At 37.7% G+C, this 23,427-nt stretch overlaps 1 protein-coding gene and 1 long non-coding RNA gene across 12 annotated transcripts in view; one reads left to right on the top strand and one right to left on the bottom strand.

The window, feature by feature from the left end:
- Positions 1-23,427, bottom strand: part of LOC131502905 (uncharacterized) — an 83,757-nt gene that overhangs the window by 29,262 nt on the left and 31,068 nt on the right. For 2 of the 7 annotated variants that reach the window (XR_009257245.1, XR_009257243.1), the window contains exon 6: positions 22,223-23,391. This is a non-coding gene — a long non-coding RNA (uncharacterized LOC131502905). Of the gene's footprint in view, positions 1-15,536; positions 16,415-17,692; positions 21,155-22,222; positions 23,392-23,427 lie in introns of those variants that run through there. The other 5 variants (XR_009257246.1, XR_009257244.1, XR_009257249.1 and 2 more) reach the window with 4 other exon arrangements.
- VSIG4 (V-set and immunoglobulin domain containing 4) overlaps positions 18,195-23,427 on the top strand; it is a 29,442-nt gene continuing 24,209 nt past the window's right edge. For all 5 annotated transcript variants that reach the window (XR_009257241.1, XM_058714083.1, XM_058714082.1 and 2 more), the window contains exon 1: positions 18,195-18,324. Coding sequence is in view for 4 of the 5 variants with exons in the window: in XM_058714083.1 (XP_058570066.1) it covers positions 18,270-18,324 (55 nt within the window). In the remaining variant the exon portion in view is untranslated. The remainder of the gene's footprint in view (positions 18,325-23,427) is intronic.

The following is a 23,427-nucleotide window of genomic DNA, read 5'->3' as shown; positions in this document are numbered from 1 at the left end:
CCATGACCTAGCAGGACACATAGCTACTCTTGAGTCAGTCCGGAAATATCCCAGAACAGAACATGAAGGGTTCCACTTCCGCTTTCTAGTCCCTAAAGCAAAGAAACAGTCTGGGCGTGAAAGGTAATGGCTGTGTAAGGGACAAAGGGGATGTACCAGGGAAAGTCTCACTCTTTACTTGAATTGGTCTTGACAGTGTTGCACAATATGAAAAAGCACAAACTTGGAATCACACAGAACAGGGTAAGATTTCTGGTTCTACTATGTGTGACCCTGAGCAAGTTACTTAATTTCAGAGCCTCTGTTTCATCTATAGAGTGATAACTGACAGAGTTTGGTTAATATGTGTGTGTGTGTGTGTGTGTGTGTGTATAATTAGTTTTCAATAATCTTTAAGATCAGAGATTTGAGTCTTTTCCCATCCAGAGAGATCTTTTTCAGGTTACATTTTTCTGCTCCCCATAGGAAAGTTTTGGACAATTCCTGCTGACTTTGCTTGCCACTCTGACAGTTGTCAAACCATTATCTAAATGTAGGTTTTTAGGTATCTAAATGTAGGTCGTCAAACCATAAAGAATGCATGAAAATTATTAAAAATTAGAACTCTACAAAGCAGAATAACTGATATTTATTGAGCATTTACACACACACATTCCATTTTATCTTCAAGTCAGTCTTATGAAATATGTACAATTTTTAGGTTTCTGTTACATATGAGAAAACTGAGCTTAGAGAGATGATGTAACTTACATAAGTTTCTATGCCTTAGTAAGTAGCAGGTCTAAGATTAAAATTCAATCCTCCTCTTTTGTAGAAAGTGAAAGTCCCCTATAAATCCACCCCATAGATTACAGTTTGTCATTTTCTCTGCACATAATTGTCCTATATTATCCTATAATATTGTATATTTTAACCTATTATTTAAATAAATTCATTACATATTCTTTTAAATTTTCTTTCTTCAAGTAAGAATATGTTGTAGACATCTTTTGTATCTGAACATACAGTATATATTTATCCCATTATTTTTATGGAATTCTTTATTATATTGATAAATTTTGCAAGTCATCAAGTTAACCTATTTACAGTGTACAATTCAATGGTTTTTAGTGTATTCACAGAGTAGCACAGCCATTATCATAATTGATTTTAGATTCTGTTAATAATATCCAAAAGAAACTTTGTACCTATTAGCAGTCACTCTCCAGTACCCCCTGTCTTCCAGCCCTAGGAAACAGCTAATCATTATTCTATAAATTTGCCTTTTTTAAAAAGAAGTTTTAATGCTGGCTTATTTGTTTCTACCTACCAATATGGACCCAGACACCTTCTTGAAATCTCTCAGATTATATGTGTCAAGTAATGTAACCTTATATTTAATACAGTATAAATTTTATTTCATGGTATGCAATTACACAGTTTTGGGTATGCCCTAGGTCAAATCTTCTTGAGGCAAAACAGCTGCTCAAGTCTGGGTGCTGAAGTCTAACATATTAGTCAAGGGTGGAGGTGCTGAAGAAAAAGTCATCCATCCACTCAAAAGTGGTCCTGCTTCACCCTGAACTTCACTTTATTTATTTATTTTCCTCTAAGACCAAGCAAGTCTTCAAAATCCATTTCAAATACCACCTCAGACCCTTTCCCAACTCTTTGGGGGATTTAATCCTTCATTCCTCTATGGTTTTATAATACTTTAAGGTACTAGTTATACCATCTTTCACATTCAGTTTGGTTAAACGTAACAGACACTAAGCACCTGGTATATACCAGGCCCTTCGCTGGGCCCAGAATTACAGAGATGAAACTCATACTGTAAGACACGATATTGGATAATGGTAGCCAAAACATGAATTCTGGCTACAAAGTGTATAAGTTGTAAGGGTTAAATAAGGGACACAATCCCTGTAAGAAACCTAACACAAGCCTGACAAAAAGTTAGTGGTGAAATAGATTGGAATTAAAATGAAAGTCCACTCAGAAGTGGTCTAGGGGAAAGACTGGCAGGCACAGCCTGTCGGTGATCTTCCTAGGCATTGGGATATCAGTGTTGCTTGCTTAACTCTCCAAGTCAGTGGGTAGAGTGGGTGAGAGTGGGAAATTCATGAAATGTGGGCAGTGTGTGTATATCACATCCATGCACTCACATTCACCACAACTGTTTTGCTTCCTTTTTTTCTGCCACCTTAAGAAGCAGAGCTCAAAAAATTTTGGGTTCTAATGTTCAGTCAAAAAGGAGCTGGTAGCATATGCTTGTTTCATTCTTTTTTGTTTCCCATTATGTGTACATGCATGTAACCAATGGATCCAGTCTTAATTTTTAAGTGCATTCTTGGTTGTTCCAGGAGATTGATCAATCCTATTAGCTTTATACTTTAGAGAGAGAAACTGGAACACAATAAGGGCAAAGTAACTCTGCTCTGAACAGTATAGAAGAGGCCTCTCCCAAATACATGACTGGGAGTTATTTAGCAAAACCTTCAGAATTAGGGGATGTAGCAGCCAGGGTGGCAGTGTGAGGTAGTTAAAAGCAGTCTGAGTTCTAATCCAACCTCTGACACTGATTTTTACTGTGTAGCGTTGAACAAATTCCATTTGCTTTCTAGGCTTCAATTTTTCCCATCTGTGCAGTTGAGGCAAAATAGGACCCATGGTGATCTCACAGGGTCTCTAGGCTCTGACTTTCTGTGATTCTAAGTATGGGTCTGGAATTGGTGGCAAACGAGGGAGTTGGATGTACTTGAACTGGTTTACCATTCATGGGTCTCTGCTCCTTTTTCTACTCTCCTCTTCTCAAGGGTATGACAAACTCCTGTGGCTTCACCATCTCTAAAGGATTGTCAAAGATCTCCCTCTAGCCATGACTTCTCTTCTGAGCTCCAGTCCTGCCATATTTCTTTAGGAAGACATCTCAGTGCAAGAGTTGCATCACTCTATTTTCACGTGACTAGTCTCAAACTATCTTCTGTTAAAAATAACAGAATTCCGTTGTTGCCTAGGTCATCCAGATCTACCACATAAGCAGTGTCTGTGTTTTCCATTTAACCATGATTCACTCTGACACAGCCAAATCCTAGCCACCCTTCTTTCTCCAGTCTCTGGCATCTACTTCTATTCTGATTTCTCTGCCACCATCCTACATTTACTCATTTTCTGTATAATCATCCAGACCGGTGTCACTGTTTTTACCTTTGCCTCTCTAGAGTCTACCATGGAGAAGCCAGGGAACTCCTTTTAAAACACAAATCAGGCCATGTCATTTCCATGTTCAGATCCCTCCAATCATTCCTTATCCCAGAACAGAAACTAAGGTCCTTTAAAAGACCTACAAGACCCTGCATATGTTCCTCCTCAATCATCCCCTTTCTCACACATTCTCTACAAATTTTCCCCTTCACTCACTCTGCTCTAACCACACCTACTTGCACATACCAGGCTTGTTTTCTCCTTAGGACCTTTCCATTTACAGTCTTCCAAACTTGGAATTATTTTTCCCCAGGTATCTGCCAAGCCTGTTTCCTCACTGTATCAAATCTTTGTTCAAATGTCACTTTCTCATACATGCCACCTTATTAATATATTAGTTTTGTATTACTCCCATAACAAATTACCAAAAACTCAGTCACAGAAAAAAACACAAATTTACTATCTCACAGTTCTAGAGGACAGAATTCTGCCACGGATATTATTGAGCTAAAATCAAGATGTCAACAGGGCACCATTTTTTCCTGGAGACTCTAGGGGGTAACCTATTTCCTTCTCAGGTTTTAGAGGCCACCCACATTCTTTGGCAAATGCTTTCCTTCCTCTATCTTCAAAGCCAGCACTGTTATACCTTTTATGATTTTTTTCCATAGTAACATTTTCCTCTAACTCTGACTCTTCTGCTTCCCTCTTCCACTTTCAACGACCCTAGTGATTGCATTGACACTACCTGGATAATCCAAAATAATCTCAATGTTGAAGGAAGCTGAATAACAACCTTAACTCTACCTATAAATATAAGTCTCTCTTGCCAAGTATTCTAGCATATATGTACAGATTCTTGGAATTAATGGATATTTGGGGGGGTCCAGTATTATGCCTACCACACTCTCTGCCCCATGACACTTAAATTTAACAGCATGGTACTCATCACCACTTCTCACATTATATCTAATACTCTTATTTTCTTTTAAAAAAATATTTTTTAATGTTTATTTATTTTTGAGACAGAGAGAGACAGAGCATGAACGGGGGAGGATCAGAGAGAGGGAGACACAGAATCTGAAACAGGCTCCAGGCTCTGAGCTGTCAGCACAGAGCCCGACGCGGGGCTTGAACTCACAGAGCGCGAGATCATGACCTTAGCCGAAGTCGGCCGCTTAACCGACTGAGCCACCCAGGCACCCCTAATACTCTTATTTTCTAGTTAAACATGCATGTAATCAAAATAATCAAATAGTTTTATGATGCCTGTTAAAACATTTCCCCTTATTCAGAGACAATTATTTTCAAACATTTTAACTGATTTTGGGGGGGATTTTCACTTCATAACTCTAAATAACATCCTTATATTGCTACCCCTCCTTTCATCTTTTATAAAAGATGAGATTCTAGCTCCCATTTTGCTCCCTTTATTCCATTCACCCCAATCCTGCACATACACACTCATGCATATTTCCTGTTTTCCCATTCTTCTAATAAAGTCATAAATAATTTTGGTGGTGAAAGCAAGATTTGGCATTTATTTTGCTGAGACTTCATAGCTAAGCTATATTATATATTTTACTTTTATTTTCCATATTTGAGTTGTTTGTTTAATATCTATCTCTTCCCATTAGAGACTAAGCTCTATGTCTGTTTGGTTTTATATTCCCAGGACCTGGTACAGTATCAGAAATATTGAAGGTACATAATAAGCATTTGTTCAGTACCTACTCTGTGTCTAGTCTCATGTGTGGGCTTTTGTACCCAAACCTTGTAAAGCCAGACCTAGCAGGGCTTTTAATGACAAACTATGTCTGTGGTTTTCACACTATTTAAGTTATAGACCGCTTTCAGACAAAAGACATATTAGAACCCCAATATCTAGCAGATAAAATCAGAATTATAGTGGTTAATGTGGGTTTAGAGAATTGAAACTGGTAGTATATGGGTAAATGTTTAAAAACAAGCTCTCTGAAGAAAAAAGAAAAAGAAGCCCTTATGGCATTTGCTGATTTTTGTGATGTAAATTTTCTACCATGGCTGATTTCAAACTATCAACATGATGTTACTGAGCATTGATTTGGGATGAAATATGCACAATTAGTTCTTCAGATTTGATTTGCCTCCAGTACACATTGGTTGAAATAGTCACATAAACCCCCCAATTCTCCTTATAGTGACACTTTTAAAGGACTTCTGGGGATCCCCAGAATGTAGCTTCAAAATCCATGGGTGAATATGACATTGTTAGGATACATATTGGAACACTGAGGCCCAGAGAAGGTGATAAATACAGGCCTCCCCATTCCCATTCCGATGTTTTTTACATTATTATGCTGTCAATAGCCTAATAGTCTCCCATCACCCTACCTCCCATTTTTCCACCTTATTCTATTGGTTTTCTGCCAACAGATTTGGCCCTGAAATACCTCCTTGAACAGCAGCGGCAGCAAGTGCCGGCCACACTCTAAAACCTTCTATAGCTACCATAGAAGCTTATAAGGTCAAGTTGAGGCATCTTGGCTTAGTTTTCAAGACCCGTCACAATCTTCTCAAGGTTTTCCTGTCCTTACCTTTATATATATACAGCAAGCTAAAGTCTAATTTTCTCCCTCTTTACCAGCATTCTTCTTACCTTTGTTGACTCCAGGCTTTTGTTCTCTCTCTCTCCTTACTTCTTACCTGGAATTCCTTTCCCCTTCTCTTTGCCTAGCAAATGCTAATTAAATCTCACGTCCCAGCCCATGATCCAGCTTCTCTGGGGAGCCTTCTTAGATCACTGAAGTTCATGGGATTTGTTAACACGTCACTATTTCCATTATGCAAATTAGATTCTGTTTTTCCCCTGTTCCTTAGTATGTGAGATATTGCTAGTTTGCTTTTAACCAAATCTGTCTACCTTTTTATGTATCTTTTGTTAATATTTATATATCCATATATGTGTGTTTACATGAATGTTCATATGTTTATATGTATGTGTTATCTGATGTTCTAATTGGTTGGAGGTGTCTGTTTCAATGTTTTTTGTGTGTATGTGTGTGGTTGTGTATATTTATGTGTCTATGTGACTATTTTGTGTGTCTGTATGCTATATACTTCTGCATGTATATTTTGTGTCTTTTGTGTAAATATGCTAATATTTTATGTCTATGGCCATTTCATATATGTGGGTACATCTCTGTTCATATCTGTGCATCTCTGTTTATGTGTGGTATTTATGGGTTTATGTGTTTGAGTGTACTTGTGTTCTCAGGCAGGACTTGTGTCGGCTTCTTGTTTGCACCACTGCTTCCCTCCAGTTCAGTCAAGCCCAAGGTGCACATGCATAAAGAAGGGTCTCAACTAATGTTTGTATACTAATGAATTATTCCATCTGTCTTTTCAACTGTTTTTTTCTACAATGGTAGGCTTGGAAGTATAAGTAGGCACAGAGTCACAATAACTTCTGAATACTGGGCTTCAAAAGTTATAAGTTGTTTTCTCTGCTTTTCACCATAGTCTGTGAGCTCTTACCATATGTATATTATCATCTCAGGAAGCATTGGGTTTAAAGATAAGGAAAAGGTCAACTCTCTAGATTAACATAACTGCATTTATCCCTCCTTTTCATTTCAAACACCTCATCATTCTTGGCTCAGTTCAAGTGTAGCCCTAGGGAATGGAAAAGAAGAACACAGACTTTGGAAATAGACCAACATGAATTGAAAATCTCCTTTCTTACACTTAATAGCTGTGTTATGAGGGAAAGTCCCTTGGTGTCTCTAGACTTTAGTTACCTCAACTAAAAAAAGAAATTCATAATGTTTTCCTTGCAGGGTACAGCCTAAAGATTCGGAGCAGAGTTCTATAAATGGTTTTCATATTATTTCCTCTGGGAAGTCTTTCCATATTGTTCACTAGATGCTGTCTAAACCATAAGGCTTAAAGCTAAATTAATAATCCACCTTGTATGTACATATGTATGTATGTATGTGTGTCCACTGGTGTGTCCATACATGTGTTCTGACACTATCTATACTAAAATTTAAATAAGCCAAAGGTCATGCCTAAAATTTTCTCTCTCTATGTTACAACATTCAGAGAAGGTCTGGAAATACTTCATAAGTGGTCATCAAAGGAATGAAAAAAAAAAGAAAAGTGTGATGATTAACAGTATCATTTTTGGAGACATACAGAGATGGATTTGGATCTTGTCTAAGCAGAAATTGATTTCTTGTCTAACAAGGCAATTGATTTTGTTATTCTAGGCTTCAATGTCATTTGCGAAATGTTGATTTATTTAATTAATTCATTAAAAATACTGTCTATGACTCTTTATGGTACTGTTCTAGGCACGGGGGAATATAGCAGTGAAGATGCAAAACAAAATTTCTTCCTTTTGTGAGACTTATATCCCAGAGTGGGAAACAGACAACAAACAAGTAAACCAGGAAATATATGATACGCCAAGTAGTGGTAAATTTTATAAAGAAAAAGAAAAGCAATATAAGAGAGTAAAGAGCGACAAAAGAAGACCATGACCAGCCACTGTGCAGCCCCCAGTCACATGGCCCCAGCTACCATTGTGAGTAGACACAAGATATGCCCCACCATCACTGTGCACCACATCCAGTCTTGCACTTTTGGCCACCCCAGCGAACAGACCTAGCCATTGCATCACTTTTGGGGAGCCAGCATAGGACTAGTGACCCAGCACAAATATTGAAGCGCTGCTGCCTCATTCCCATGTTCTCCAACAAGCACACCCCCTCAGAGTTGGCCAGCCTGGGTCCCACTAACACCACAGAGAACAAGCACAGCCCACAAAAGGCAGAGTCAATGCAGACATCTGCAATGAAAGTAAAGGTGACTCAGACACAACTGCAGGGGGTGAGCAACAAATAGAATACTGAAATGCCAAGTTCTGTGAACAGGAGACCTACAAAAAATATTAAAGGGGATTTTTTTAGTGCAAAGGAGACCAAAAGTAACAAAGACAACAAAATATCAGGAAAAAATTTCCAGAAAGAATGACACAACAAAAAATACAATGACAATAAATACATATCTCTCAATAATTACTTTGAATGTAAATGAACTAACCACTTTAATCAAAACATAAGGTGTCATAAATAATAATAATAATAATAACAATAAAACAAGACCTATCTATAAGCTGCCTACAAGAGACTTACTTTAGTCCTAAAGGCACCTACAGAATGAAAATGAGGGGATGAAGAAACATTTATCATGCAAATGAATGTCAAAAGAAAGCTGAACTAGGAATACTTAATTAAGACAAACTAAACTTTAAAACAATGATTGGGTGTGCCTGGGTGGCTCAGTCATTTAAGTGTCTGACTCTTGATTTTTGCTCAGGTCATGATCTCTCAGTTCATGAAACTGAGTCTTGCATCAGGCTCAGCACTGAGAGTACATAGTCTGTTAGGGATTCTCTTACCCTCTATCTCTGCCCTCCTCCCACTAATGAACTCCCTGTCTCTCGAAATAAAGAACTAAACTTAAAAATATATATAATTTAAAAATAACAATAAATAAAAAATAAAGCAAATACTAAAACAAGAGAAAAAGGACAGTATATGATAAAGGGGACAATACAAAAAGAAATCTAACAATTATAGATATTTGTGCACCCAACGTGGAACTACTCAAATATATAAAACAATACCAAACATAAAGGAACTCATTAATAATAATACAATAACAGCAGAGGATTTTAACACACCACTGACATCAATCGACAGATCATCTATAGAATAGATCAACAAGGAAACACTGGCTTTAAATAACACCCTAAACTAGATGGACTTAACAGTTATATTCAGATCATCCCATCTTAAAGCAGCAGAATGCACATTCTTTCAAGTGTACATGGAAAATTCTCCAGAATACATCACACATTAAGTCATAAATCAGGCTTCAACAAATAAAAAAAAGATTAAAGTCATGCCATGCACCCTTTCTGACCACAAAGTTATGAAACTAGAAGTCAATCACAAGAAAACATCTGAAAACAATACAAATACACATGGTTAAACAACATCTTAGCAAACAATGAAAGGGTTAACCATGAAATTAAAAAATAAATTTTCCATGTATTTAAAAAAATACATGGAAAAATGTAAATGAAAACACAACAGTCCAAACCCTTTGGAACGCAGAAAAAGTGGTCCTAAGAGGGAAGTATATAACAATATAGGCTTACCTCAATAAGCACAAGAAATCTCAAATAAACAACCTAACTTTTCACCCAAAGGAGCTAGAAAAAGAACAACAAATGAAGTCTAAAGTCAGCAGAAGGAAGAAAATACCAAATATTAGCGCAGAAATAAATGATACAGAAACTAAAAAATAATAATAAAACTGATAAATGAAATAAGGAGCTGATTTCTTTGAAAAAAAATTGATAAACCTCTAGCCAGACATATCAAAAGAGAGAAAGAGAGAAAGAGAGAGAACACAAATAAATGAAATCACAGATGAGAGAGGAGAAATAACTGACAAACATGGAAATACAATCATAAAAGAATACTAAGAAAAACTGTGTGTCACGTTTAAAGCAGAGACAATACCTATCCTTCTCAAGCTATTCCAAAAAATAAAAAGGGAAGGAAAACTTCCAGACTCATTCTATGAAGCCAGGATTACTTTGGTTCCTAAACCAAAGAGACCCAGTAAAAAAAGAGAACTACAGGCCAATATCCCTGACGAATATGGATGCATAAATTCTCAATAAGATACTAGCAAATCAAATTCAACAGCATATAAAAAGAATGATTCACCATGATCAAGTGGGATTCATTCCTGGGGTGCAGGGCTGGTTCAATATTCGCTAATCAATCAACGTGATACATCACATTAATAAAAGAAAAAATAAGAACCATATGATCCTGTCAATCGATCCAGAAAAAGCATTTGACAAAATCCAGCACCCTTTCTTAATAAAAACCCTCGAGAAAGTCGGGATAGAAGGAACATACTTAAACATCACAAAAGCCATTTATGAAAAGTCCACAGCTAACATCATCCTCAATGGGGAAAATTTGAGAACTTTTTCCCTGAGGTCAGGAACACGACAGGGATGTCCACTCTCACCGCTGTTGTTTAACATAGTGCTGGAAATGCTAGCATCAGCAATCAGACAACAAAAGGAAATCAAAGGCATCAAAATTGGCAAGGATGAAGTCAATCTTTCACTTTTTGCAGATTACATGATATTATACATGGAAAATCCGACAGACTCCACCAGAAGTCTTCTAGAACTGATACATGAATTCAGCAAAGTTGCAGGATACAAAACCAATGTACAGAAATCAGTTGAATTCTTATACACTAATGAAACAACAGAAAGACAAATAAAGAAACTGATCCCATTCACAATTGCACCAAGAAGTATAAAATACCTAGGAATAAATCTAACCAAAGATGTAAAAGATCTGTATGTTGAAGACTATAGAAAGCTTATGAAGGAAATTGAAGAAGATATAAAGAAATGGAAAGACATTCCCTGCTCATGGATTGGAAGAATAAATACTGTTAAAATGTCAATACTGCCCAAAGCTATCTACACATTCAATGCAATCGCAATTAAAATTGCACCAGCATTCTTCTTGAAGCTAGAACAAGCAATCTTAAAATTCATATGGAACCACAAAAGGCCCCGAATAGCCAAAGTAATTTTGAAGAAGACTAAAGCAGGAGGCATCACAATCCCAGACTTTAGCCTCTACTACAAAGCTGTAATCATCAAGACAGCATGGTATTGGCACAAAAACAGACACATAGACAAATGGAATAGAATAGAAACCCCAGAACTAGACCTACAAATGTATGGCCCTCTAAAATTTGACACAGCAGGATAGAACATCCAATGGAAAAAAAGACAGTCTCTTTAACAAATGGTGCTGGGAGAACTGGACAAAAACATGTAGAAGGATGAAACTAGACCACTTTCTTGCACCATTCACAAAAATAAACTCAAAATGGATAAAGGACCTGAATGTGAGACAGGAAACCATCAAAACCCTAGAGGAGAAAGCAGGAAAATACCTCTCTGACCTCAGCCGCAGCAATTTCTTACTTGACACATCCCCAAAGGCAAGGCAATTAAAAGCAAAAATGAACTATTGGGACCTCATGAAGATAAAAAGCTTCTGCACAGCAAAGGAAACAACCAACAAAACTAGAAGGCAACCAACGGAATGGGAAAAGATATTTGCAAATGACATATGGGACAAAGGGCTAGTATCCAAAATCTATAAAGAGCTCACCAAACTCCACACCTGAAAAACAAACAATCCAGTGAAGAAATGGGCAGAAAACATGAATAGACACTTCTCTACCGAAGACATCCAGATGGCCAACAGGCACATGAAAAGATGCTCAACGTCGCTCCTCATCAGGGAAATACAAATCAAAACCACACTCAGATATCACCTCACGCCAGTCAGAGCAGCCAAAATGAACAAATCAGGAGACTATAGATGCTGGTGAGGATGTGGAGAAACGGGAACCCTCTTGCACTATTGGTGGGAATGCAAATTGGTGCAGCCACTCTGGAAAGCAGTGTGGAGGTTCCTCAGAAAATTAAAAATAGACCTACCCTATGACCCAGCAATAGCACTGCTAGGAATTTACCCAAGGGATACAGGAGTACTGATGCATAGGGACACTTCTACCCCAATGTTTATAGCAGCACTCTCAACAATAGCCAAATTATGGAAAGAGCCTAAATGTCCATCAACTGATGAATGGATAAAGAAATTGTGGTTTATATACACAATGGAGTACTACGTGGCAATGAGAAAGAATGAAATATGGCCTTTTGTAGCAACTGGATGGAACTGGAGAGTGTTATGCTAAGTGAAATAAGCCATACAGAGAAAGACAGATACCATATGGTTTCACTCTTATGTGGATCCTGAGAAACTTAACAGAAACCCATGGGGGAGGGGAAGGGAAAGAAAAAAGAGGTTAGAGTGGGAGAGAGCCAAAGCATAAGAGACACTTAAAAACTGAGAACAAACTGAAGGTTGATGGGAGGTGGGAGGGAGGGAAGGGTGATTGAGGGTATTGAAAAGGGTATCTTTGGGGATGAGCACTGGGTGTTGTATGGAAACCATTTTGACAATAAATCTCATATATTATAAAAAAAATAAAAAAAGAAAAACTGTGTGCCAACAAATTAGACAACCTAAAAGAAATGAATAAAGTCCTAGAAACATAAACTACCAAAAACGAAACAGGAGGAAATAGACAACCTGAACAGACCAATAACCAGAAAAGACAATGAGTCAGTCATCCAAAAAATTCCAAAAAACAGAGGTCCAGGCAACATGCCTTCACAGGAGATTTCTAACAAACATTTAAAGAGTTTATACCTTACCTTCCCAAACTATCCCAAAAGTAGAAAAGAAAGGAAAACTTACAACTTCATTATTTGAAGCCGTCATTACTCTGATACCAGAACCAGATAAAGACTCCACTAAAAAAGAGAACTAGAGGCCAATATCCCTTATGAACACAGATGCAAAAATTCTCAATAAAATACTAGCAAACCAAATCCACCAATACGTTAAAAAAATAATTCACCACAATCAAATGGGATTTATTCCTGAGTTGCAATTGTTGTTCAATATGTGCAAATCACAATAAGAGAAAAGATAAAAATTATATGATAATTTCAGTAGATGCAGAAAATATTTGCTAAAGTACAACATTAATTCATGATAAAAACACTAAACAAGGTAGGTTCAGAGTGAACATACCACAACATAATAAAGGCCATATATGAAAAACATGCAGTAAAAATCATCCTCAATGAGGAAAAACTGAGAGTTTTTTTTTTTCTCTACAGCTATGGATAAAACAGGGATATCCACTCTTACCACTGTTATTTAACAAAGTACTTGAAGTCCTAGAGATAGTAATCAGACAACAAAAAGAAATAAAAGACACCCAAATCAGTAAGGGAGAAATAAAAATTCCATTATTTGCAGATGACATGGTATTCTACATAGAAAACCTGAAAGACTCCACCCCAAAACTGCTAGAATTGATACATGAACTCAGTAAAATTTCAGGATACAAAATCAAAGTACAGAAATCTGTTGCATTTCTGTACACCGATACTGAAGCAGCAGAAATTGAAATTAAAAAAATAAATCCCATTTACAACCACACCAAAAATAACAAGATATCTAGGAATAAACCTGACCAAAAAAGTGAAAGATCTGTACTATGAAAAGTAGAAAGTGCTAATGAAAGAAACTGAGGATCAAACAAGGAAATGGAAAGACATTCCATGCTCATGGAAGAACAAATACTGTCAAAATATCTACACACTATCCAAAGCAATCTACACGTTTAATGCAATCCCTATTAAATAACACCAGCATTTTTCACACAGATAGAAAACTCCTAAAATTTGTATGGAACCACCCACTCACATCAAATACCTTAAATAGACAAAACAATCTTGAAAAGAGAAAAACAAATCTGCAGGCATCAAAATTCCAGACTTCAAGTTATATTGCAAAGCTTTAGTGATCAGCACGGTATGGTACTGACACAAAAAATAGACACATACATCAATGGAACAGAATGAAAATCCCAGGAATGAACCCACAATTATATGGGCAGTTAACCTTCAAAAAGCAGGAAATAATATTCAATGGGAAAAAGACAATCTATTCAACAAATGATGTTGGGGAACCTGATAGCCACATGCAGAAAAATGAAACTGGAACACCTTTTTTACACTATACACAAAAATAAATTCAAAATGGATAAAAGTCCATTTCATTGTCTTTCAAAAAATGTGAAACAGGAAACCTTCAAAATGCTAGAGGATAACACAGGCAGTAACCTCTTTGACATCAGCTATAGCAACTTTTTTTGGATATGTCTACTGAGGCTAGGAAAACAAAAGCAAAAATAAACTATTGAGATTTCATCAAAGTGAAAACCTTCTCCATAGTGAAGGAAGCATTTAATAAAAGTAAAAGGCAAATGGAATGTGGGAAGATATTTGCAAATGACATATCTGATAAAGGGTTGGTATCCCAAATATTTAAAGAACTTATAAAACTTAACGCTCCCACAAAAATCTCAACACTGAAAAAATCCAATTTAAAAATGTGCAGAAGACATGAACAGATATTTTTCCAAAGAAGACATCAAGATGGGCAACAGACACATGAAAAGATGTTCAACATCACTGATCATTAAGAAAATGCATTTTAAAACTACAATGGACTATCACTTTACATCTGTGAGAATGGTAAAATCAACAACACAGGAAACAACAGGTGTTGGTGAGGATGTAGAAGAAGTGGAACCCTCTTGCAATGTTGGTGGAATGCAAACTGGTGCAGCTCCTCTGGGAAACAGTATGGAGGTTCCTCAAAAAGTAAAAATACAACTATCCTATGATCCATCAATTGCACTGGTAGGTATTTACCCAAAGAATTACCAAAATATTAATTCAAAGGGACACATGCAGTCTTATTTTTCTAGAGCATTATTTACAATAACCAAGATATGGATGCAGCCCATGTGTCCATCCCAGATGAATGACTAAAGAAGATGTGGTATTTATATACCACGCAATACTATTAAGCCATTAAAAATAATGAAATCTTGCCATTTGCAGCAACGTGGATGGAGCTAGAGAGTATTATGCTAAGTGAAATAAGTCAGGCAGAGAAACACAAATACCATATGATTTCACTTATATATGGAATTTAAGGAACAAAACAAATGAGCAAAGGAGAAAAAAAGAGAGAGAGATAGGCACACTATGAAACAGACTATAACTATAGAGAAAAACTGATGGTTCCCAGAGGGGTGGTGGGTGAGAGGATGGGTTAAAAAAAATAGGTGATGGGGATTAAGGAGTGCACTTGTCTTGATGAGCACAGGGTGATGTTTGGAGCTTTTGAATTACTACATTGTACAACTGAAACTAATATAGTGCTGTATGTTGACAAAATGGAATTAAAATTAAAACTTAAAAAAGTAATATAATTGTAATATATATAGTATATATAAATAGTATAAAATTTTATTTAAATATATGATATATATAAATAAAAATATACAATATTTTTATAATATAAAAATGTTAAAAATAGAACTACCCTAGGATCCAGAAATTGCACTACTGGGTATTTACCCAAACAATATAAAAACGTCAATTTGAAGGGACATATGCACCCCTATATTTATAACAGTATTATTTACACAATAGTCGAGATATGGAAACAACCTAAGTATTCATTGATTGAGGAATGGATAAAGAAGATATTATATATATATATATATATATATATATATATATATATATATATCTCCATATATCCACAATGGAATATTATTCATCCATAAGGAAGAATGAAATGTCCCTTGTCACGTGCAATGACATGGATAGAGCTAGAGAGTATAATGCTAAGTGAAATAAGTCAGATAAAGACAAATACAAAATGATTTTGCTCATATGTGGAATTAAAGAAACAAAAAGTAAAACAAGCAAAGGGAAATAGAAAGAAATCTAGAAGCAGACTCAATTATAGAGGAGAAACTGATGGTTACTAAAGGGGAGCTGGGTGAGGCACATTAAATAGGTGATGAGGATTAAAGAGTGCACTTGCTGTGATGAGCACCAGATGTCTTATGGAAGTGTTGAATCACACTATTATCCACATGAAACTAATATAACACCATATATTAACTAAATGGAATTAAAACAAAAATTGGAAAAAAAGGAAAGAAAACAATAATTTTTATTAAATATGTCTCTGTGCTTGAGGGGGAAAAAATAAAAGAGCAACAGAAGAGACATAAGAGTAAGTACAATACCCACCATGAAAGTACCAAATGATATAATCCAAAAAAGTGCTTAGTACAGTGCATGGAAGAGTAAATGATCAAGTATTAGCTATCATTGTTATAGTCGTTATTGTATGTATGGTGTAGTTTGATTTTTAAAAATCAGAAACTACGTAAACATCAAGTCTAATAGCGCTCATGTTACAATTGGGGAAGCTGAAGTTCAGATTTAACTTGCTCAAATGCTCAGAATGAAGTAGATGCAGAACTAGGCTTCTTGACTTCCCCTTCAGTTTTCTTCTCAGGGTTACTGATCTCAACTGTAGGACAGGAATTCTTCCCCAGAGAATGGCTGTGCATGTTTCCCAGGAAATTTATTTATCTTCACATCTATAAACTCCTGAGAAGAGGCAAGAGGCAGTTCAAAAATACACTTACCAGGGACCCTGCGTGGCTCAGTTGGTTAAGTATCCAAACCTTGATTTCAGTTCAGGTCATGATCCCATGGTCGTGGGATTGAGCCTCATATCAAGCTCTGTGCTGACAGCCCGCTTGGGATTCTCTCTCTCCTTCTATCTATCTGCCCCTACCCAGTTCTCTCTCTCTGTCTCTGTCTCTCTCTCTAAAATAAATAAATAAACATAAAATAAAAACAGTCACCAGGCCAGACAAATTAACACCAGTTCAATGGGACATGGATTTTTGGTAGGCTCTTCATCAGGAAAGACTGTAAAGGAGAGGGGTGTGTGTGTGTGTGTGTGTGTGTGTGTGTGTGTGTGTGTTGGTAGTGGTGGTAGGGTATTAGTTCTAAAATACAAAAGGAGGGATCTCCAAAATTCAGGGTTCGTTGTGTGAGGACCAAATGGAAATCAATGACTGGAAGTTCAAATGAGGTGGACTGAACCAAAAATCAAAGGACAACCATACAAGAGGGATTGAATCTGAGAGGCAGAGGTGCTTGACAGAATTCCATGAAATAATAATATTAGACTCAAGAAATGCTGGAGTCTCCTCTTAGCCTTTGTCAAGTCCCAAATCACCTGTATATAACTACCCCTTGTCAATCATGTGTAGGAGATAATGTCTGTCCTTGGGGTCTTACCATTTCTACGAAGTTCACCCCTTCTCTGATCAAGGCCTCTCTTATTCTTCCAATCAAAAACAAAAACAAAAACCATAAAAGCAAAGGCCGAGGTTAGACTTTACTTATATTTTGGTATGAATTTATTGGATATGTTTCTCCTTTTGAAGGTGTTTATATTTTCAAAGCTTGGTAGACTATGAGCAGTGCCAAACCTAAGGGTAGACTGCTGGTGAACTTACAGCTGCTCTGGGGTCTATGAAGAGAAGCAGTTAAGCTTGGAAGCTTAATTCCTCTCTCTCTCTTGCTAGTCATAGACATGTAGCAATTGAAAATTATTGAAAAGTTCAACCTAATAGAGCATACCACTACAGGTCAATGGACAAGTACACTGGATGTTAAACTTAACTTTCCCTTAAATAAATAAATAACTAAACAAAGAAGCAAACAAACAAACCCTAATGAGCACTTATGGGAATATTTACCACCAAAGAAGTGGAGCTATTGGAGGAAGAGATTCAAAAAGCTTCCCAAATGTGAGACATAGGGATATATATCCCCATAACGACTTTATCCATGGGATTGCCAATTACTTACTTTTTGATTTACAGAAATCTCTTTCATACACTTAATCTCTTGTACTCTGAAGCCCACAGGCACCCACTGCCAAAACTCTGTTCGTTTGCACAGGCGTATCAGGCAGGAGTTAAAGGTATGACTGCTAAATATTGCATAGGCCAGTAATGTTGATCTCTCCTCCCTGGGCCTACCAGAAAGGAAAATATCTCTATAGTAGAGGGAGAAAACTCATACCCAAAAGTCATCCCCAGCCTCAGAGTCTTGTGGAAGAAACACAAAATAAATACATCCTGGGAGATCAAAGACTGGGAGAAAGCCTTATTGGCTCCAGGGAAAGTCAAATCAATACCCTAACAGGGGGAGGAATTGCTTCACTCACCCTGAACCCCCAATACCAGGCAGGGGAGGGAGGGAGTACTCACATGACTTGTGCTGAAATAGGGAAGGAAGGAGAATGTGAGATGAGACTGGGAGTCCAAGTGAGAGATATAGAGAAGGAAGGGAAGTAAGCAGGCACAGAAGCTGACAGCCATCATAAGTTCAAGCCTTTGACAGCAAGAGGCTGGAATAAAGGAAAAAACTGTCTAAAGCTGTGATGAGGCTCTTACTGGACCTCCTGCTCCTGGGCCACCTAACAATGGTCACCTATGGTAAGGAAGGAAATGGCTATCTGGCCGCTACTGCTGTCACAGGCAAAAGGCTGGGGTGTGGGGATTGAATGGCTACTGAGAAAAGCCTATTCCTGCTGAATAGGTGAGTATTCTCAAACAGTGCTACAGACTCTCTCAGTTTGGGGCAGCTGAAGACTACTGAAGAAGCTAGAAGGTAAGTTTGGGTAGAAATTAAAAAGGATTCTCTCGAAAATATCCACATGATTTTCTAGTACTTGTCATATCTCCGGGACATTAAGAAGGTGCCCAATGCCACCCAAATCCTTCCTCCATCTTCTTTCACCTGAAATTCTGCCATTATACCTTAACGCCTCTATTTCTAGGTCTTGATCCCTGTTAAGATATATAAGCTTCAAGGAAGGAATGTTGTCCAAGAGTTATATAGGACCTTAAAAGTAATCTAGACCCATTTTTCATAGATATGAACAAGTGCTCAAAATATCTGTTTACATAATTCCAGACATTGAGAGTTCACCACTTCCCCAGACTATCTAGTCTGTGCAAGAGTAGTTCCAAATGTTAGAAGTTCTTCCTTGTGTTGAACTAAATCCACTTCCTTGTGACTTCCATCCTAAAACCCCAGCTCTATTTCTTGGAGACACAAAGAACATATCTACTCCCTTGATGTTGTGACAGCCCTTTAGAGTTCTGAGGACAGACACTATGTCCCTTTGATTTATCTCTTCTCCAAAATAAACAAGCCCTAGCTTCTTCAATTGCTATTCATAGGACTTGGTGGTTTCTTACCACCTCTTGCGGTAGCTCCTTTCCCTGTGAATATGGCCCAGTTTGTCCAGGCTACTTGGGGGAAATTAATGCTGGGTATATATCCTAAAAGAAGTCTGGCTATCCCATAGAAGCATTATTTCCTTGGGTATTCCCCCATTCTCATTTATATCCCTGAGAATTGAGATAGACTTTTAGGTAACTAAGCATGAGTAATAGCTAAGTGAAACCCAAGATAGGGTAAATCTGTTCTTGCTGCATCTCTGCTTGTTCCATATCTTTAGAGGGAGAGGATGGATGGATGTTAGGTTGGTGTCCCTTTGTGGTCAGGAAGAACTCAGTTTTTCATAACAGACTCAAATTATGCTAATCTATCCTGGGCCTTTGTGACCCATCGAATTCTAGAGCCTCAAAGCTAAAAGAGATACTAAATCGAGTTACCTGAGAGGACAAGAATGTGCTCCAGGCCACAGACCATTAGTGGCAGAGTTAATTTTCCTAAATAATAGTGCTTTTTAAAAATGGCAATATTTCATCATCTGCCAGGTTTTAGAGTACACCTTTCTACCTTCTCCAAATCTGTTGTTTTTAGCAGACACTTACAGAAGCAGGACTCGGGCTCAGGGTAACATTCTGTACATGTTAAAGTTAAATTGTGTGTGTTCACGTGAGTATTCTCATGTATATTGTTCCTTCTTCTGCCTGTGAGGTCCTCTAGACATGGAAGCAGAACTTTCTTTTGTGTGGAGTGTTTAACACTATAGATCTAGATCTTAGGACATACTGAATGGCCAATAACACCTTCCCTCTCCCTGGATCTCAGTGTCTCCAGCCTACCGTACAGTGATTATATCAGTTTGGCTGGCCTCATAGGGCCTCTAGGGGCCAGAATCAGCTGCTGGGTCAAAGACACGTTGAAATAATAATAATAATAATAGTAATAATAATAATAAATATTTTCACTTTATAAACATTATAAACATTTTATTAACAGCTATTATCTAAGCCAGGAGGCAACCCAAGAGAGGGAGAGAGGCCACACATGGGGGTGTGGGGTTATGGGAAGATCCCACTCTCTGTGTGATGGTGAGAGGAGGAAGATTTAAAAAAGGACCTAACATTGGCCCTATAAAGGAACTCTTGCCCAGAAAACTAAGCTTTTCCTTTATTTAGGACTATTACACAGGCCCTGAATTTTGCTTTTCTAAGTCCAGTTCCTAGAACAAGTATCGTCCCCGGTTTCTCAAATTAAACTCTTTTCAACAAAGCCCCTTGAGTCAATGCCTAGCCCAGGTCTTTCTCCTGTAGAGGGATAATATTTAGAGAAAATTCAGTTTTTCCCTGAGAAAACAGAGTAAGACTCTGAAGGCCTGGGAAACGCTTTTCAGAAAATAGCCAGCAGATGGATTTTTTTTTTCAGCAAGTCAAATCAAGCAACTTTAAACCATGTCAAGTAAGGGGTTACTAATTTCAGTTGTGGCTAGTGGTTTAATAAGGTAAGAAGGCAGTGTAGCATCCGAAAGCCTTTCTTCTTAAATCCCTAGGCCCAGTTCAGCCCCTGCTTTCTGTGTAACTTTTAGATAAGCATCTTTCTTTCTCTTGGCTTGCCTACATGTACCATGAGGAAATGCAACCAAAATCTCTTGCAGCTATGCCATTCTAAAAGTCTCAAATTCTATACTGCCTGGTACCTCAATCCCTGTCAAAGCAAGTGCTTTGCCATTTGGTGGTTTTCACGGATCCATAAAAGGCAGAGCATTTCCCCAGGAGGTGAGAGTTTCCTGAAATATATTTTCCCTACCCATTCTTCCAGGAAAGTCATCTATATTCCTTAATTTGATCAACATTTCACATTGGCTTCCAAACAAGTCCTGTTGTTATTTATACAGGCTACTTTATCTTTTCTGGCTCCTTACAATCCATGGATGGCCTATTTCCTGCTCATAACTTGGTAGGCTCCCCCAGGTTGGTGAGGGCAGCCGCTTACCTTCTCATGTGCTAACTCCTCCTTCAGGTCATCATTAAAACTGAAAATGATATAATCTAATTAATCATTCCTCTGGAGAAGACATATAGAGGACTTCTGCAAGATAAGAGGAATCAAAACAAATATGAAAAGTTTCTCTTGAGGCATGAGACAGGACTGGCAATTATCTACCACCTACTGAATGCCATCCATTATGTTAGGTGCTTTCACACCTAAAAGCTCATTTGATCTTCAAATAGCCCTGAATGGAAGGTTTATTGTTGTCTCCATTTTATTGATAATGACCTGAATCTCAGACAGGTTTAGAAATTTACTCCAGGTCACACAGAGACATGGTGACACAGGTCACATGTTATGATAGACCTTGGACTTCGATTGGTGTTGTTCTTCTTACTACATCATGCTGTTATTCACTATTCTCCTGATCTCATTAGGTGCTTCTATTCAGTGTTTCTCTAGGCTCTCTGAGAATCACAAGGAAAGCTGGCAGGTGAAAGTCAATTCTATTGAGGTTACCTTCACTTTGGAGATCAGAGTACATAATGTACAATGTCTTTTTTGTGTGTGTGATGCTCTATGCCTACCATACACTCTGTCTTTGTGCTACTAATGAAGCAGGAGGAAAGAGGGGAAAACAAGAAAAAGAAAGAAGAAGAATATAAACCAGATGGAAGCACGGGTTGAAGGTAGTAAAGAAGAAAGGAGAGGGGAAGAAAAAAGTAAAAGGGGAAAAAATATGTAATTCTTAGAACTATTGTTTCTAACTCTGTCCCATGCCCTTATTCTGGAATGTGGAAGTAAAGCCCAACCAATTCTTTTTTTTTTCTTTTTCTTTTCTTTTCTTTTACTCCTTTGTCTTCTTTTTTTTCAAGTAGGCTTCATGCCCAGCGTGGAGCCCAACACACGACTTGAACTCACAACCTTGAGATCAAACCCTGAGCTGAGATCAAGAGTCAGACGCTTAACTGACTGAGCCTCCCAGGTGCCCCAAGCCCAATCTACTTTTAGAAGTGACTTTCAAGATTGAGAAATTGAGATTGGCTATTCATATTCTTGATAGACCACAGTGGGCTCTGTGAGATTCCCCAGGAAGTTCCCAGAAATGGTAATGTAAGCCAGGCCTTGCAGTTCCCTAAAGTCCCCCAAGAGGGAAGGCATACATACATATAGACAAAGGCATGTTCAGCTGTTCCAAATGTCCTCACAGCAGAATGCTGCTTTGTTGTCCAGGAGAAAAGTGTGAGAATGCTTTTCAGAGGAGGGGAGACAGATTTGGGAGAGCTGGAAGATTATTGGGAAAAAGCACATTAAACTGAGAGGCTCAGATGGTTTTCATGGGACTTAAGGCCCTATATGTGTGTTTGCAAGTGACACGTTTGTGTTCATGATGATGATAAGCTGTATTTGCATGCATATGGAGGCCTACACTAGCAATAGCACAGTGAAACTCACCACCATCTGGTGATAGTTCACCACCAGCTAGAAAATGTAATTATTTAACTTCCATTTCCATTACAATTAGTATTGAACCATCTAGGATTGGAAGGTACCTTAAAGAGTAATACTGTCCAAGACATAAACAAAGCTCAGAATTTCCCCCTGACAACTTAGTCCATCAATAAACAGATATGGATAATTATAAAGTTCATTTTTAGAGCAAACCAAAATCCACCCCTATTATGCTCCCATTCATGGGTTTGAGTTCTGCTTCCTGCACAATCTGAAACCCTCCAGAGAATATGTGGTGGATTTAACAACATGGACTCATGTTTGTTTATTCTTTTCTACTCAAGGCTTTTATCTTGTCCAAAATATGCTAGTTATGCTCTAAGAATTTCTGCTGAAGGTACAGACTAGAGACTTGACTTTAGTCTCCCCACTGATAGAAACCCTGGTACTTGGCAATAAATTCTGGGAGGATGCCCCCATCCGGTCTTCCACCTCTTTGACTGAAGCCTGGGAATCTGAGCTACATAAAAGGCTTTTATTCAGTTACATCTCACAGTTTCAAGCTCATTCTTCTGGTACAGACATAAATAAATTGTCTAAATGTGATCCCTCACTCTTGGTCAGATTTAAGTAAAACACAAAGTCTTCAAAATACAACTTTATGAATGGAAATTTCTAAAGGGAGGTGATGGCTCTCTCAACACCCCCAACTCGCCTTCCCCCTGTTTCCTTCCCCAGCATTCCAAGGATCAATCTCCTTTTGTTCCTACTACCATCCTTACCATAGCCAGCTCTAGGATTTTATTCATATCCTTTTCCTCTCCAGACATTTTCCTCTCCATTACCCCTTGGGATGGGATTTTCCAATGTACCTTTGGTGAAACCTAAGAGAAAGCAAAAATAAAGAAAAAGAAATCAGG

The sequence above is a fragment of the Neofelis nebulosa genome, chromosome X (genome assembly GCF_028018385.1).
Source record: "Neofelis nebulosa isolate mNeoNeb1 chromosome X, mNeoNeb1.pri, whole genome shotgun sequence".
Taxonomy (NCBI): Eukaryota; Metazoa; Chordata; class Mammalia; order Carnivora; family Felidae; genus Neofelis; species Neofelis nebulosa.
The sequence above is the reverse complement of the archived record's forward strand: the minus strand, read 5'-3'. Positions and strand labels throughout refer to the sequence as shown.